Genomic DNA, 15,592 nt, shown 5'->3' with positions numbered 1-15,592 from the left:
TATTCTAAAATATTTAAGATGAAGGTTTTTTTTTTTTTTTTTTTAAAGGAAGGAGGAATTGGTGAGGGCTACAGTAAAGTAGGTTAAGCCTTCCTATTCATAGTGTGACTCCAGACCAGCAAATCAGCATTCCTGGAAGCTTATTAGAAATGTATATTCTTAGGGCCTACTCCAGACCTACAGGATCAAAATTTCTGGGGTGGAACCCAGCAATCTGTGTTGTAACAGTCTTTCTACATGATTCTTTGATGTGCGAAAGTTTGAGAAACACTGGGTTAAACTACCTTTCTCAGTGGTGATAGACTGAAAAGTGTCATTTCCCACTTGACTATTAACAATTAGAGAAATGTATACTAATTGTCTAAAACAATAAACAGTATTGGAAATTAATGGAATATCGGAGAATAATGGAAAACTAAAGAGTTCATATATAAAACAACTGGGAATTAAGGCAGCAATCAGGGTGGAGCATGATTGTAAAACCAAATCAATTATAGCAATAAAAGCAAATGGCATAATCTCCTTTATTAGAAGGCAAAGCTTGTCAGGTTGATTTAAAATAATCCAATTGTTAATGGTTTATTAGAGACGTTAGAGACAAGGTTAATTCCTTATCTTTACTCTGCACTTGAGCTTCTCTTTCCTACTTCCAGAACTAGATTAAATTCCCTATCATGGATTTTTATAGCACTGCGTATGTCTGCTTGAGAGCACTTACTGTGGATGGAGTTTTAAATTTGAGTGACTCTTTGATTTTTTTTATCTCCTTTTGTTAGACTGTAAACTCTTTGAAGGCAGGAACTTTGCCTGTTTTGCTTAGCATTTTGTGCCAGCACTTAGCACAGTATCTGTTTAATGAATGACAGTACGAGAAAATGTTGGGACATGTCTTTACGTACATGTAAACAAATAGAAATCAGGATCTGACAAATTAATTATCAAATTTTGCCACACAAACTAATAAAATGGAATAATTAAATGTTACAGCGTGAGTTCTTAAATTTTCCCATGCATCAGAATTTTCTGGAGGGCTTGTTAAAACACAGATTGCTGGACCCAACACCTATAACTTTTTTTTTTTCAGTAGGTCTTAGGTGATTCCTAAGAATTTGCATTTCTAACAGGTTCCCAGGTGATACTGATGTTGCTGGTCCAGGGACCGCACTTTGAGAAGCACTGTATTGGAAATAGTTTTATGTTACTAAATACAGTTCACAGTGATCCCATGAACCTTTAGGTATCAAACAACATTGTTTCCAAATATACAAAATAAATTTAGAAATACAGTGAAGTGGAAAGATTTATCACAATACTTAGTCCTTGACAGAGCAAGTAGACAAATAAGGTTGTATAGAATTTAAATAATGTGTTTAATACAGTTGATCTAATAACTGTGAATCCTGCAAAGAGCAAATAACTTACTATTTCCAATGTTTATGAATCAGTTACAAAAAGTATTTAACTACTAAAAATTCTATAGCGGGAGAGAAAAACCATAAACAGACTAATAGACCAATTAAGAAAAAATTAATTTTAACATGTATAACAAAATGTTGATATCCTTAATCTACAAAGAGTTTAGTGATTTCATAAATGTCAATATACCTATAGAAATGCTGGCTGTAAACACAAAAGGAAACTCACAAAAGAAAAACGATAGTTAATTAAACATGAAAAATAATCAATTTCCTTAGAAATCAAAGAAAAAAAAAAGAAATCAAAGAAATGGAAAATAAAATCAGCAGTGTAATATAGTTCTTCTCATCAGATAGGCAGAATTTAAGAAGATGATAATACTTAATGCTGGCTGTAGTGTGCATAAATGGTCATTTTCACACCTTTCTGATTGGGGTGATGGTGCTATGGTTATCAAAGGCCTTAAAAATACATACCCTTTCCCTCTCTTGAATTTTTCCCCAGGAAATAATGTGCAAAGATTATATGGAATAGCCTTTATTTTGTGATAATGTGTAAAATTAATGGGTAAATGTGGAAAATTTTCTATAAAAACTTGAGTCACAACATTTTTTTTTAATAGGGAAAAAAATTTTGAAACAATCGCAATGTCCCTTGGTATAGAGGACTGGCTCAGCAAATTCCAAAGTCCAGGGGGAACCATGCAGCCAATAAATGCAGGAGAGATCAATATTTATTGATTCGGCAAGATGTCCACAAAGTAATGTCGATTGAATACACCAGATTACAAAGAGGATATTGATCAGGACTGGCTAATTCAGGGCTCACAGGAGCCAGACAGGTGGTATCAGTGAGAGAAGCACACCCCAGATGAAACAGAATGAAGAGTGGGAACCAGGGCACCCTCCCCCAAGGGAGTAGATGCTGCTCTTTGGGAGTTACAGATAATTGAAATTTCTCTTTAGTTTTTATTTTGTATTTGTATTTATCAGTATTTTATAATTTTCCCCCAGTGAACAATATTACATCAGACATTTTTAAGAAGAAAGAAGTTAGGCAGTGCCAAAAGAGAGGTAAAGATAAAAGTCGGGTGGGACTTGAGAGGAAGAAGTGACCCCTGCTGCCAGTGGGTGGGGGGTGCTTGGGGGTAGGGAAGGTTCTGGAGATGAGGGGACCCTGGGTGTGGCCACTGCAGAGGGCAGGGCTTGTAGAGGGGCTGATGAAGAGGTTGGTGTTGGAGGTCAGCACATTTCTTGAGCACCGGGGCTGGGGTGGAGCAATGTGCCAGGTACTGTTCTAAGCACTTGCCATCTAAAATTTAATCCTCACAGCAATCCTACAAGGTGGTCCTATTATGACCTCCATTTTATAGATATGAAAACTGAGGCACAGAGAGGTTAAGAGACTTGCCCGAGGTTACCCAGCTCGAAATGTCTGAGCTGGGACTCGAATAGGGGTCTTCTAACTCTAGAGTCAGAATTGATTCCAGTTGATGGTCCCAGAATGGGGAGGAGTTTTTTGGGGGGTGGGAGCACGCTGATGCTTCTTGGTGGGGGCCAGTTGCCCATTCTTACACCTTCGTTTCCTTCCTGGACAGAAACTGGCAATTACACCTGTGAATTCTGCGGGAAACAGTACAAGTACTACACTCCCTACCAGGAGCATGTGGCCTTACACGCCCCCATCAGTGAGTACCTCCTCCCGGTGGGGATGGGGATTGGAGGGCTGGGGACAGCGTGGGCCAACCATTGGCCAGGCCTCTGGAATTTGGCTAGGAAATGGTGAAAGCAAGGTGAGCTCAGTTCTGGGTCAGTTTTTAGGTGTTAAGTCTGACCTAGGGCCACCTGTCTACAGTGGCTGGCATAGCTGAGAAGTCCCCCTCTTAACCCAGAACAGAGTCCGAGCCCTCCCTCAGTGGACTCAGAGTCCTGTGCCCATGTAATTGGGGTAAGGAGGGTGGACATCACTTGTCCAAGTCCTGCTGTGGCCCTCTTCTAGGTGCCCCCACATCATGAGGTTTATGAATCTCCACCCCCAAAGCCAGTGCACCGTGATACAGCTTCAGTCTGAACAGATGCAGGAAGGAGCCCAGGCTAGGGGCATGGTTAACTGGACAGGAAAGCTCCCTCTTGGCCTTGATGGTGGGAAGCTAAGGAGGTGGCAGGAACCCTGAGCTAGGAGTCAAGCCCTGGCTGTTAATCCCAGCTGAGTCCCAGGCCTGCTTGTGACGTGGGGCAGGCCCCATCCCGACCCTGGACCACCATCTCCCACTCTGACCAGGAAAGGAAAGAGCTCTAAGGGCCCTTCCCACAGGGACATCCTGGCCTTCTATCCTCCTGGTGCCCATGAGCCTACCTTGCTGATTTCCCACCTCCTTTTCTGGATATTAGAAGGGTCACCATCCTTGGATCCCTGAGTGTATGAGCTAGGGGGCCCATCAGCCTCCCTTCCCCTTCATGTACAGGTGCGGAAACCAATGTCTGATGGGGGCGGGGCTTGTGAAGTCTCAGGGCAGAAGGGCTGGATGTTTAGCAACATTTTGGGGAGTGTTACTGGTTTTGTTTCTCACAGCAGAGCTGCGGGGATACCACCTCCCATTCTGTGGATGGGAAGACTTAGGTCCAAACAGAGAAGGAGGGTTTACAGAAGGTCACTGGGGGCTGAAGCCCCTTATAGTCTGGGAAGGCCCGAGTCCTTCCTGAAGCCCTGCTGTTGGCATACCAAGGGTATCGGATAGGGAGGGAGAAGTATTCAGAGCCTGGAGGGTGGTGCAGGTAGCTTCCCCAGGAATTCCTCCCCTCTGGGCAGAGTGGCAGGGGCTGAGGGGTGTCCCTGTGGGCAAGAACTCCAGTCCCAAAGTCGAGCACTGGGCTGAGATTCTCATCTCTGCTTGCCCCTCACTGCTCTGTGATCTTGTGCCTGTTGCTCTCCTTCTGTGGGCTCCAGTTTCCCATCTGTGAAAGCTCTTTAAGGTCTTTTGAGCCCAGGATCTGGATTATAGACATCTCTGACATGAGGTACCTGCTATGGCCCCACTAGAAGAATTCATTCCACCTCCCAGCTTGGGCCGTATGGGTCTTTCAGTACCCACCATAGAGCCAGATCTTGTGTGGGGAGAGAGGATGCAGGATTCCACTGGGTAGGCACCGACTGTCCAGTTGACCCACTTGTGGTGCTGATGCCCAGACAGCAGGACTATGGTCGGGCTTGAACACCATGGCCTGCGCCCCTCTGGGGATCCAGCTTTCCATAAGCAGGTACAGGGCAGCCATGTCTGTGTTCTCCAGTGAAGCAGCAACTGCCCTGCTGCCTGGTGCCCAGACTGGATGCTACCCAGAATGCACTTTCAGTGAGGTGTTAGCTACAAGGGCAGACTATAACCTTGGGTTCAGCCTTTAGAGACTATCTTCAGTGCTTCCTGGGACAAGTTGAGTAAGGCCATGGAGTTAGTAAGATGGGGAACTTGGCTTTGAATTCCAGCAGGCAAGCTCTAAGCCCATACTCAACCATGAAGCTATCCTACATCCCATGTCAGATGGTACAGCAGAAAGGGGTGTGTCTCTTGCCCCCTAAGAGATGCACCACCCTGACAGCCTGGTGCATCTCTCCTGAAGGGCTGTCTACTTTTCTTTCTCTCTTCCTCATTTTCTTTTGCTTTCTGTTATGAACTCTCTTTCTTTCTGTATCTGCTTGTTGAATGAATCTCTCTGTTACCTACTGAAGTCTGGGAACTCAGGGGTCATCTGTGTTTAAAATACAGCATGAGAGGTTTAGCCTGGATTCAACAGAGAATTATTTATCTAAGGCTGACCAAGAGATAGGTCCTGCAGTGGCCTCTGTCTGGTTCTAGAGATTTGTGTGCCAATGGACTCCTTGTGGAGGCAGAGATGGATTTGAGGGCTTCATCAGGTGGTTTCCAGGGCTAGGACTTGATTCCCTGGGTCTAGTGAGTGTCCCTATAAGGACATAGGCTCACTGTGGAAGAATTTCTTAGAATTAGTGTCATAGAATCTGTGTTCTTTTATGTCTGACTTCTTTTGCTCAGCAGAATGCTTTTAAGATTCATATTTTAACATATCGTATGTATCAGTTGTTCATGCTTTTTTACTTCTGAGCAATGTTCTATTGTATGAAAATACCATTTGTTAGCCATTTACCTGTTAATTTGGGTTGTTTCCAGCTTCAGGCTATTACAAATAAAGCTGCTATGAAAATGCTTATATGAGGATTTTGTGGGCATATGTGTTCATTTCTTTGGATAAATACCAAGGAGTAGAATTACTGGGTCACGGGGAATAGTATGTTTAACTTTTTAATAAGTGACAAACCATTTTCCAAAATGACCATAGCATCTTTCACTCCTACCAGCTGTGCCTGGGAGTTCCACTTGCTCCATGTTCTTGCCAACATTTGATGACATTGGTCTGTTTAATTCCAGCTATTCTAGTGAGGGGATAGTGGAATCTCACTGTGGTGTTAATTTGTATTTTCTTGATGACTAATGATGTTGAACATCTTTATATTTGCTTATTGGCCACTTGCATATTTTACTTTGGAAATTGTTTAAGTCTTCTGCCCATTTTTTTGGTTGGGCTATTTGTCTTTTTATTATTAAGTTGTAGGAGTTCTTTATATATTCCAGTAGGCCTGGGTTCTTTGTCAGATATATGTGTTATGGATTTTTCTCCTAGTCTCTGGCATGCCAGTTGATTTTCATACAGCATCATTTGATGAACAGATGTCTTTCATTTTGATGAAGTCCAGGTTGTCATTTTTTTCTGTAGTTAGTGCTTTCTGGGTTCTACCTCAAGGATATCCTTGCCTACCTCAAACTGGTAAAGATATCCTCTTTTATTATCTTTCAGAAGCCTTATAATTTTAGCTTTTTCATTTAAGTCTGTGATATATTAAGTTAATTTTTCAAATGATGTGAGGTATGAGTTGAGATTCATTTTATTCCATACAGATACCTGGTTATTGCAACACCGTGTGTTGAATGGATTATCTTTTCATATTCCTTTGCACTGGTACTTTTGTGGAAAGTTATTTGAATGTATAAGTGTAAGTATTTTTCTCTTCCATTGGTCTGTTTATCTTTATGCCTATTCCACATGATCTTACTTACTGAAAGCTTTCTAGTAAGTCTCAAATCAGCTACTCTTAATTTTTCAATGTTGTTATTTTTCAAGACTATTTGGCTATTCTAAGAACTTTATTCTTCCATATTCATGTTAGAGTCTTCTCTAATTTCTGCCAAAAAAATGCAACTTGGAGTTTGTTTGGGATTATATTGAATCTATAGATCGATTTGGGGAGAATCATCATTACAATAATATTGGGTCTCCCAATCCATGAACATGGTATATTTCCCCAAGTATCTAGGGCTTGTTTAGTTTCTCTCAGCAGCAGTTTGTACTTTTCAGAGAAGTCTTGCACATATTTCATTCCGTATCTCCAAGTGTTTTTTGGTTTGTGACACTGCTGTGACTTTTAAATTTAATTTTCCAATTGTCTGTTGCTATTGCATATAAAAAAATCAATCTTTGTGTATTGAATTTGTATATTGCAAATTTGCTAAATTTACTTATTAGTTCTAATAGATTTTTTGTAGATTTCTTGGGATTTTCTTTTACATATTGATGTCGTCCACAAATAAAGACAGCTTTATTTCTTTCCTTCCAATCTGTATTCTTTTTATTTTTTTTCTTCCTCACTGTTCTGATTAGGTCCCTCCAGCACAATGTTGAATAGAAGAAATCAGTGAATATTTTTGCCATGTTTCCAATCACAGAGTTCAGTTTTTCATTGTTAAGCACTGTGTTAGCTAAAGTAGGTTTTTATAGATGCCCTTTATCAGTTGATCTGGTTACCACAGGCTTATAGTTTATTAGAAGTTTTTCTTATAAATTGATGTTGCATGTTTTTTTCCTCCATCTTTTGAGGTGATTCTATGGATTCTTATATTCTCTTTTGTTAGTACTGGTGAATTACATAGACTTAAAAAAATTCACCATTCCTATACTTTATTAAAACACATTAAGCATATCAGAAAGTCAAACTGTAAAATGAACTGAAGAAAGTTATAACCTGGGGATGATTATTCTTTGCCAGATAAAATGGCTTCCTTCTTTGAAGCTTCTGGTTTTTTTTTTTTTTTTTTTTTTTTTTTTTTTTTGATAGGATATATTTAAGGTGTATAACTTGATTATTTCATATGTATACATTGTGGAATAACCCCACAATCAAGTTCTTGCATAGGCATCTAAATTACTTAAAGATCCAAGGTTAGTTTATACAGTAATTTGTTTTTAGGAACATGTTTTCCTCTCACTTCTATCTAAAATTCCTCAGGATTTTACTTGCTTTTGATATCCTTCCCAAAACTGTCTCCTCAAGGGCAGGGAACTACAGTCCTAGGATTAGCAGAATGCCCCATATTTAATCAGTGGTGTGTTAACGAAGGTCATAATTAAGAAAGTGAATATTTCTGGTAAAGTTTTTTAAAAAATATTGATTGAAGTACATTGTCATACAATAAAGTGCCTGTTATTTAAAGTGTACAGTTTGAGAAGTTTTGACCTATGCATGCACCCATGAAACGGTCACCACAATCTAATTAACATACCCATCACCCCCAACCATTTTCTCATGCCCTTTTGTAATTTGCTTACCACTTCCCCATCCCAAGGCAAACACTAATCTGCTTCCTATTACTGTAAATTAGTTTGCATTTCCTAGAATTTTACATATATGGAATCTTGCAGTATCTAAGTATGTGTTTTTGGGGAGAGAGGTCTGGCTTCTTTCACTCTGCATAATTATTTTGAGATTCATCTATGCTTACATGTATCAGTAGTTCATTCTCTTTTAATTGATGATGAGTAGTATTCCATTCCAGATACACATGCTACAATCACTTTGTTCACTTATGGGTGGATATTTGGAGTATTTCTGGTTAGAGTTCTGGAGCTAATATAAATAAGGCAGTTATGAACGTTTGCGTACAAGCCTTTGTGAGAACAAATGATTTATTTCTCTTGGGTAAATACGTAAGAATGGAATGGCTGGATCATATGATAGATGGTTGTTTAACTTTTAACAACAGCCAAATTGTTTTCCAAAGTAGTTGTGTCGTTTTACTTTCTAACCAGCAGTACAATTTTCTTTTCTTGTAATGTTCTTGTCTCGTTGAGTATCAGAGTAATACTGGCCTCATAGAATTGGGAAGAGTACTCCCTCCTCTTCAGTTTTCTGAAGAGTTTATATAGAATTGGTATTATTTTACATAAGTATTCTATACAATTCAACAGTTAAGCCATCGCGCCTGAAATTTTCTTTGTAGGAAGGATTATTTAGAAATATATTCCATTTCCAAATATTTGGGAATTATCCAGATTTTTTGTTGTTATTGACTTCTAACTTAATTCCATTGTGGTCAGAGAACATATTCTGCATTTTCCAATCTTCAAAATTTATTGAGATAAGTTTTACGACCTACCTTATGGTCTCTTCTGCTGTGTGTTTCATGTCCACTTGACAAAAAAAAAAGATGTATCTCATAGTGTCAGTTAGGCTAAGTTGGTTGATAATGTTGTTCACATCTCTATACTCTTTCCTAATTTTTTTAAAAATTAGTTTGTCTTACCAAGTTCTGACAGAGAAGCATCAAAATTCTCAACTCCAATGATGGATTTGTCTGTTTCCCCTTTTAGGTTTGTCAGTCTTCGATTTATGTAATTTGAACCTTTGTTATTAGGTACACAAAGTTAGCATCATTATACCTTGATGAATTGACCCTTTATAATAAAGTAGTGCAATGCCATTCTATATCTCTGGTAATGCCTGTTGTCCTGAAATTTCCTTTGTCGGTTGCTATAAGCCATGACAACTTTTTTACGATTAGTATTTGCGTATCTCTAGTATTAGTATATCTCTTTTCATCATTTTCTTTTAATCTACCTTTATCTTTGTATTTGAAGTATGTGTATATAGTTGGTTCTTATGCCTTTCTTTATCCGGCCTGGTAATCCCTGCCTTTTAATTGAAATGTTTAATTCATTTATATTTAATATACTATATTAATATGGTTACATTTAAGTTTACTATCTTGTATTTTTTCTATTTGTCCCATTTGTTCTTGTTCATTTTTTTCTCATTTTCATGCCTTCTTTAGTATTAATCAAGCATTTTTTAAAAAATGCCTCTTAGCTTTCTAGCCATAACTCTTTTTCTTTAGTGGTTTCTCTATGATTTATAATATACATGTTTAATATGTTACAGAGCACCATAAATTTATATCATAACACATTACATATAATATAAAAGCCTTACAATGGTATACTTCCCATTTACTGCCCTCCTGTTCTTTGTGCTATTTTTATCATACATTTATGCCTACATATATTATAAACCCAACAATTACTGTTTTAGCTTTAATAGTAATTTGTTAAAGTAACTGAGAAATTAGAAAATGCCTTTTATATTTACTTACATATTTTCCATTTTCTTTGCTTTTCTTTCCTTTGTGTACATCTGAATTCCATCTATTATCATTTTCTTTAATTCTTGAAGAACTTCCTTTAACATTTCTTATATTGTAGGTCTATTGGTGAAAGGTTCTCTTAACTGAAGATGTTTTTATTTCACATCTTTTTTTGAAGGATTTTTTTTCTGGATATGGAATTCTAGACTGATAATTTTTTTTATGTTTAAAAATATCATTCCTTTGTCTTCTAGCTTAAGTTGTTTCTGATGAAAAGTCAGAGATCATTCTGATTGTTATTCATCTCTATTTAGTGTATCTTTTTTCTCTGGATACTTTTAAGTATTTCTGGGGTTACTAATTTTTAGCAATTTCATTATTTGTGTTTATCCTGTTTGAGATTCATTGAGCTTCTTGGATCATGAATGTACATTTTTCATCAAATTTGGAACATTCTCAGCCAGTATTTCTTCAACTCTTTTTCTTTCCTAATCTCTCTTTTCTCTCTTGTTGAGACTTTAATTACATAGATGTTTGATAATCAATAATGCTTACAGATCAACTGAAGCTCTGTTCATTTTTTCAGCCTTGTTTTCCCTCTGTGCGTCAGTTTGAATAGATTCTATTGCCCCATCTTCAAGTTCACTGATCTTCTCTTCTGTGGTGTCTAACCTGCTTTATTAGAAAAATCTATTAAGTGAACTTTTTATTTCAGCTATCATATTTTTCATCTAAGTTTCATTTGGTTTCTTTTTAAAATTTTTATTTCTCTTCATTATTTTTCATCTTCCCTGTCATTTCTATGTGTTTCCGTTAACTGGTTTTTCTCTTGATTATGGTCACATTTTCCTGTGTTGCCTGGAAAATAATTATTTCTTCCATGCTGCATCCTGGGAATGCTGTGTTGTTGACTTGATTTTGTCTTCCTCTGAAAAGAGTTTTGTTCTGGCAGGTGGTTAATTACAAATCAACTCAATACTTCAAAAGCTGGTTTTTAAGCTGTGTTAGGGCAGGTCTAGAATAGTTCTTATTCTGGGGTTAGAACAGCTCTTCTAAGGCATGGGCTTTCTGGCCATTTCTTAGCTGAATGCCTGAAGTATTGAGCAAGGTCTCTCCTCTCTGGCAGGGGGAAACTCCAAAATATCTCCTACTCTTGTGTGACTTTTGAATCTTCACTTACTTCACAGCCCCCCACCCCCACCCCCCATTAGCTATTTTTTGCTAGGCTTTGCAGAGACTCACTCTGCACAAATACAGTTTGGTACTCAGCCAGATTTCACGGGGGCCCATCTGCACATTTCTGGAGTTCTTTTTTGTTGCACAATTCTCTCTTCTTTGTTAATTTGCCGTGCAAATTCTAGCCACCTCAAAAGCCCTGAACTCAGATCACTGTCTCCTTCGTTCACTGAGATGTTTGGGCTCCACCTTTCTCTGCCCTGGTCCAGAGAAGCTCCCCAGGCAGAGAGCTAGAGTGACCATGGGGCTCACATCATGTTTTCTGTCCTGAATCACAGTTCTGCACCACCTTTGTCCAACTTCATAGTTGAATATGGCAGGAGGCTAGTCTTGTACCAGTTACTCCATCATGGCCAGAAGTGTGAGTTCTCCAGTTCTCTTTCTAAGATGAAGATCCACAGGGAGGGGTTCCCTGGTTGACTCCTCTTGAATCTCATCTCCCATTCATCTCCAGCTCCAGCCTTTGAGCACATGGTTCCATTTGCCTCCAATGCAGTGTCATCCTCCTGTACCTCGTGGAAGTTTCAGGGAAACCCCCTGGTCTCTCCGTCCCTTGATTGTGTGGTTGCTTTTCTTGAATCCTTGCATTCTCTGAATTTTTTTGCTCCTTGCATTCTCTAAATTTTTTTGGCCCAGTTAAATTTTCAGCTTTCTGGAAAGGAGACCACAGTGCTCTGTTATTTTTTAGATACGTCTTGTGTGTAGATATCGCATGTGTGTTTCCTACAGGGGAAATCAGCCAGTCTGTCTGAGACTCTTTCATTCTTTCTCAGGAAAAGCTCAGGTAGGAATTCCAGCATGACAGTGTTCCCTGTGAGGTCAGCAGAGGGAGCACACTGTTAAGTAGAATGAGTCAGGAGCCTGGGACATTGATCCTGGCCCAGCCCAACCCACCCTGTGACCCAGAATTGATAGTCATACCTCTCTGAGCTTTAGTAGCCCCATCTGCCTCATACCCTTGGGACCACTGGGAGGATAACATGTCAGATAGCTTCATGGCACCATTATGTGCCCTCATTGGGATCCCATCTTCGATATGCTCTTCTTCGGCAGTTCTGACTTTAAATTTTCTGGCCGCTCACGCATTGATACACGGATTCCACAATGTCTCTTGAGCACTGTGTATCAGGGAATGTGCCAGACACCCTGTGCATGGCGGGCAAGGCTGGCAGATTTCCTACTCTCTTGGAGTATATACACTAATAGGGAGAGAGCCGTTGATCAGAGTTCCTACTGTGTCATTATTGATAGTGATCGGTCCTTGGAAGGGAATACAAGAGGGGACCGACAAATAAATGGTCCCAAGTGGGGAGGTTTCGGGAGGCAGACTCCCTAAGGAAGAGATCTTTAAGTGTAGTATGTAGGACCAACAGTCAAAAGTTGGAGGGAAGAATGTTCGAGGTAGAGGGAATAGCATGCACAAAGGCTATGAGCTTGAAAGAGAAAGGATATTGTAGGATATGAGAAGACAAGGAGCTCAGTGACCTGCGAGGAAGCTGGAGAGGGGAGCGGGTCTCAAGCAGGGTGATCGGAGCACACAGGTGATACCCTCAGGCGTGTGATACTATGTGCTTTATGCATGTTCCTGAGCTCCCTGCCACAGGGAAAAAAGGGGGCTCTCTCCCTCAGAATGCCAGGATCTTTACAGCAGGAATTGTAGACTCTAGCAGGCCGATCCAGAGGGGCTTCTAGAGTCATTCTGCAGGGATGGAGCCTGAGGTTTCAAAGGGAAAGCAGCTTGATTAGGCTGTCGCTCAGAAACTCTGTTCCTGTGTGGGTCACTGCCATGGAGAGCGGAGGAGTGCACGGCCTTGTGCCAAAGACATCCTTGTACAGCCGGCAGACTTGAGCCCTGTCTCATCTCAGCAGTAACTTTGTGTGTTGCCATCAACAAACTTACTATGTCTGTGGCCAGAATAAGTCTTTGGGCCTTGGGTTGTTTTTAATCTCTGAAAAATACCAGTAATAGCTGCTTACATTTGAAGAGCAGTTTATCATTCAGGATGCTTCTGAGACTTTCTTGGATTCCCACAAAGTCCCTGTGAGGCTGGTTATGCAGAGAGGGTCATCCCAGTGTTGGTGGAGTCGAGGGGGGAAAACAAAGGCCGAGATAGGGGAGGTGTCGTCTCCAAGATTGCGGAGGCCGAGGGTTACAGAGCTGGGCTTCAGAGGTGGATTTGCCTCACTCCAGACTCAAGGCTGGTTCCATTACAGTGAATCACCAGCTGTGGCCCCCAAACTCCACCTCGCACAGGAAACCAGCAGAGATATTAGAAATGGACTCCGGGTGCATATTGCAACATTGAATGTGTCGGTTCATTCTGTGGCAAAAAAAAAAAAAATTGGAAACTATGAGACAAGCAATCCCCTGGTGGGACTCAGGGGCCTCTGAGGCCCTCAGCTCAGAAAGAGGGATGGAGAGTGGGAGAGAAGGTGTACAAGTGTCCTTTGCCACCCAGACTGACCTGTCAGTTCCTGGTTCAGAAAGAAAGAGTCCTGAGAGTGACAGCTCAGGTTGCAAGGGACAAAAGTGTTTTCCGCAGACTGAGGCCTTGGGATTTGTTTCTGGGCTGGAGTGGGCAGATGAGGGCTTGTTTAAGTGAGGCATGACTAAAGAGCTCCCCTGCTCCCGGCATCTGGCCACCACTGTAGGCAAGGAGTGGGTGACCCTCCACGGGAGAGAACAGGCAGCCCCAGTCCTCACAGCTCACGCCATGCACCAGCGTGGTAAATGAAGGACCATAGAGTGGCTTTTTCTTTTTGCCACTCAGTTCCTCTGTGACCTTGGACAAGGCCCTGCATCCTGCTTCTTTGGGCCTGAGCTTTGCCATCTGTGCCAGGAATGAGCAAAGGTGGCGGGCCAGGGGTCCTTTTCATTTGAGCTCTGCAAACAGTGCTCAGGACGGATGCTGTCCTAGGAGCAGGGAGATAATGGGGCCTGCCTCCACCTGCTTGGGCCAGGGGGGCAACAGCCAGGTCCTTCTCTAGGCAGGTCAGGGCTGTGGCCAGGCACTGAGTCAAGACAGTACCCTCTGGTGTTACTAATTCCTGGGGGTTTTATGAGCCTCTGGTCAGTACCAAGCCCCCGCCCCCACCCCGCTTCCTCTTGCTGCCTAGCCCCCTTCCTGCCCCTCAGGGAGAGTTGCAGATTTTGCATGATCTCTGAAGGAGAAGACCACTGCCCCCTCCTCTTTCATTTTTATGGTGGAAGTGTGGCCAGGTTCAGGGGTTGGCCACCACTGCTAAGGGTTCAGGGGAGGGTGAATGAGGCCGACTGATGCTCTCTCAAGACCACCAGAGGTGGAAACTGCTTGAGAGTCAGCCCCTGGTTCTCAGTGACTCCAGCTTCTACAGAATTTTCAGGTGAGGGAGACAGGGGGCCTGGGTCATGATGATGCAGGGTTCCCCAGATAGCATCCGGGAATTGCTACGCTTATTTCAATTAAAGCGTCAGGTGTTGGGTCGAGCAGCATCCCCTGAGAGCAACAGTTCCCACTCAGTGCCCACAAGGTGCCACAGAGCCCCTTGCCCTAAAACCTTGGAGGCACCATCAGGCCCCTCTGCCTTGCCCCAGCCCCGGCACATCCCTGCCTGTGTGCTTCCTATTGTAACTTCCAAGCCGGCCTTCCTTTAATGGAAAAGGAGCTTAGAAACCAACATTCCAGAAGATGCACTTGGACCTGGGTTAACCAATTCAGATGCCCTAAGAGCCAGTCAGTCCAGAGACTGGGCTGGTCAAGGGTTATGGGTGACCTACACAGTAGGCTGGTTGGTGGCCACCAGATAACTAAGCATGAGCTAACAGAAGGTTCCAGACTCCTGGACTTTCTCTGGCTCTGAGTTAAGTGAGAATCCTTGTTCTCTGTGGCACAAGAAGAGGTTGGGCAGAGAGAGTCCCAACCCTGGACTGTGGGGCTGGTGGCCTGAGAGGCCACTCACTCTGCCAGCTGGGAGGGCCCTCGGGGACTGAGAGCGTGACCCTCTCAGGTACTGCCCCCGGGTGGGAGCCACCAGATGATCCAGACACGGGCTCTGAGTGTTCACATCCAGAGGTCTCCCCATCTCCACGCTTCGTGGCAGCGAAGACCCAGACGAACCAGTCGGGGAAAAAAGCTCCGGCCTCCGTGGTCCGATGCGCCACCCTCTTACACCGCACCCCTCCAGCCACCCAAACCCAGACGTTTCGCACTCCAAATTCGGGATCTCCGGCAAGCAAGGCAACCGCAGGTACCAACGGCCTATGTGACCCCCACACTTTCTCCACCCCTGCCCTTCTCACCACCTGCCACAGCTGTGCCTGGGGTTGCTGTTCCCTTGCAAGAGTGAGAGTGGCAGTCCCATAGTGATCTGGGACAAATCTGAGTCCCAGCTCTGCCTCTGGCTGGCTCTGTGACCATGGCAAGCCACCTGACATTTGTGAGCCAAGTCTTCTCACCTTAAATCAGAGGGTTTGCAAAC

General features: G+C 42.2%; 1 protein-coding gene across 3 annotated transcripts in view; it reads left to right on the top strand.

Moving 5' to 3' along the window:
- Nucleotides 1-15,592, top strand: part of ZNF618 (zinc finger protein 618) — a 178,238-nt gene that overhangs the window by 136,513 nt on the left and 26,133 nt on the right. For 2 of the 3 annotated variants that reach the window (XM_023223774.1, XM_023223776.1), the window contains 2 exons: nt 3,014-3,103; nt 15,122-15,361. In XM_023223774.1, the coding sequence (XP_023079542.1) occupies nt 3,014-3,103; nt 15,122-15,361 (330 nt within the window). Of the gene's footprint in view, nt 1-2,429; nt 2,490-3,013; nt 3,104-15,121; nt 15,362-15,592 lie in introns of all 3 variants that reach the window. The other variant, XM_023223775.1, reaches the window with a different exon arrangement.

The sequence above is a fragment of the Piliocolobus tephrosceles genome, chromosome 14 (genome assembly GCF_002776525.5).
Source record: "Piliocolobus tephrosceles isolate RC106 chromosome 14, ASM277652v3, whole genome shotgun sequence".
NCBI lineage: Eukaryota > Metazoa > Chordata > Mammalia > Primates > Cercopithecidae > Piliocolobus > Piliocolobus tephrosceles.
The sequence above is the reverse complement of the archived record's forward strand: the minus strand, read 5'-3'. Positions and strand labels throughout refer to the sequence as shown.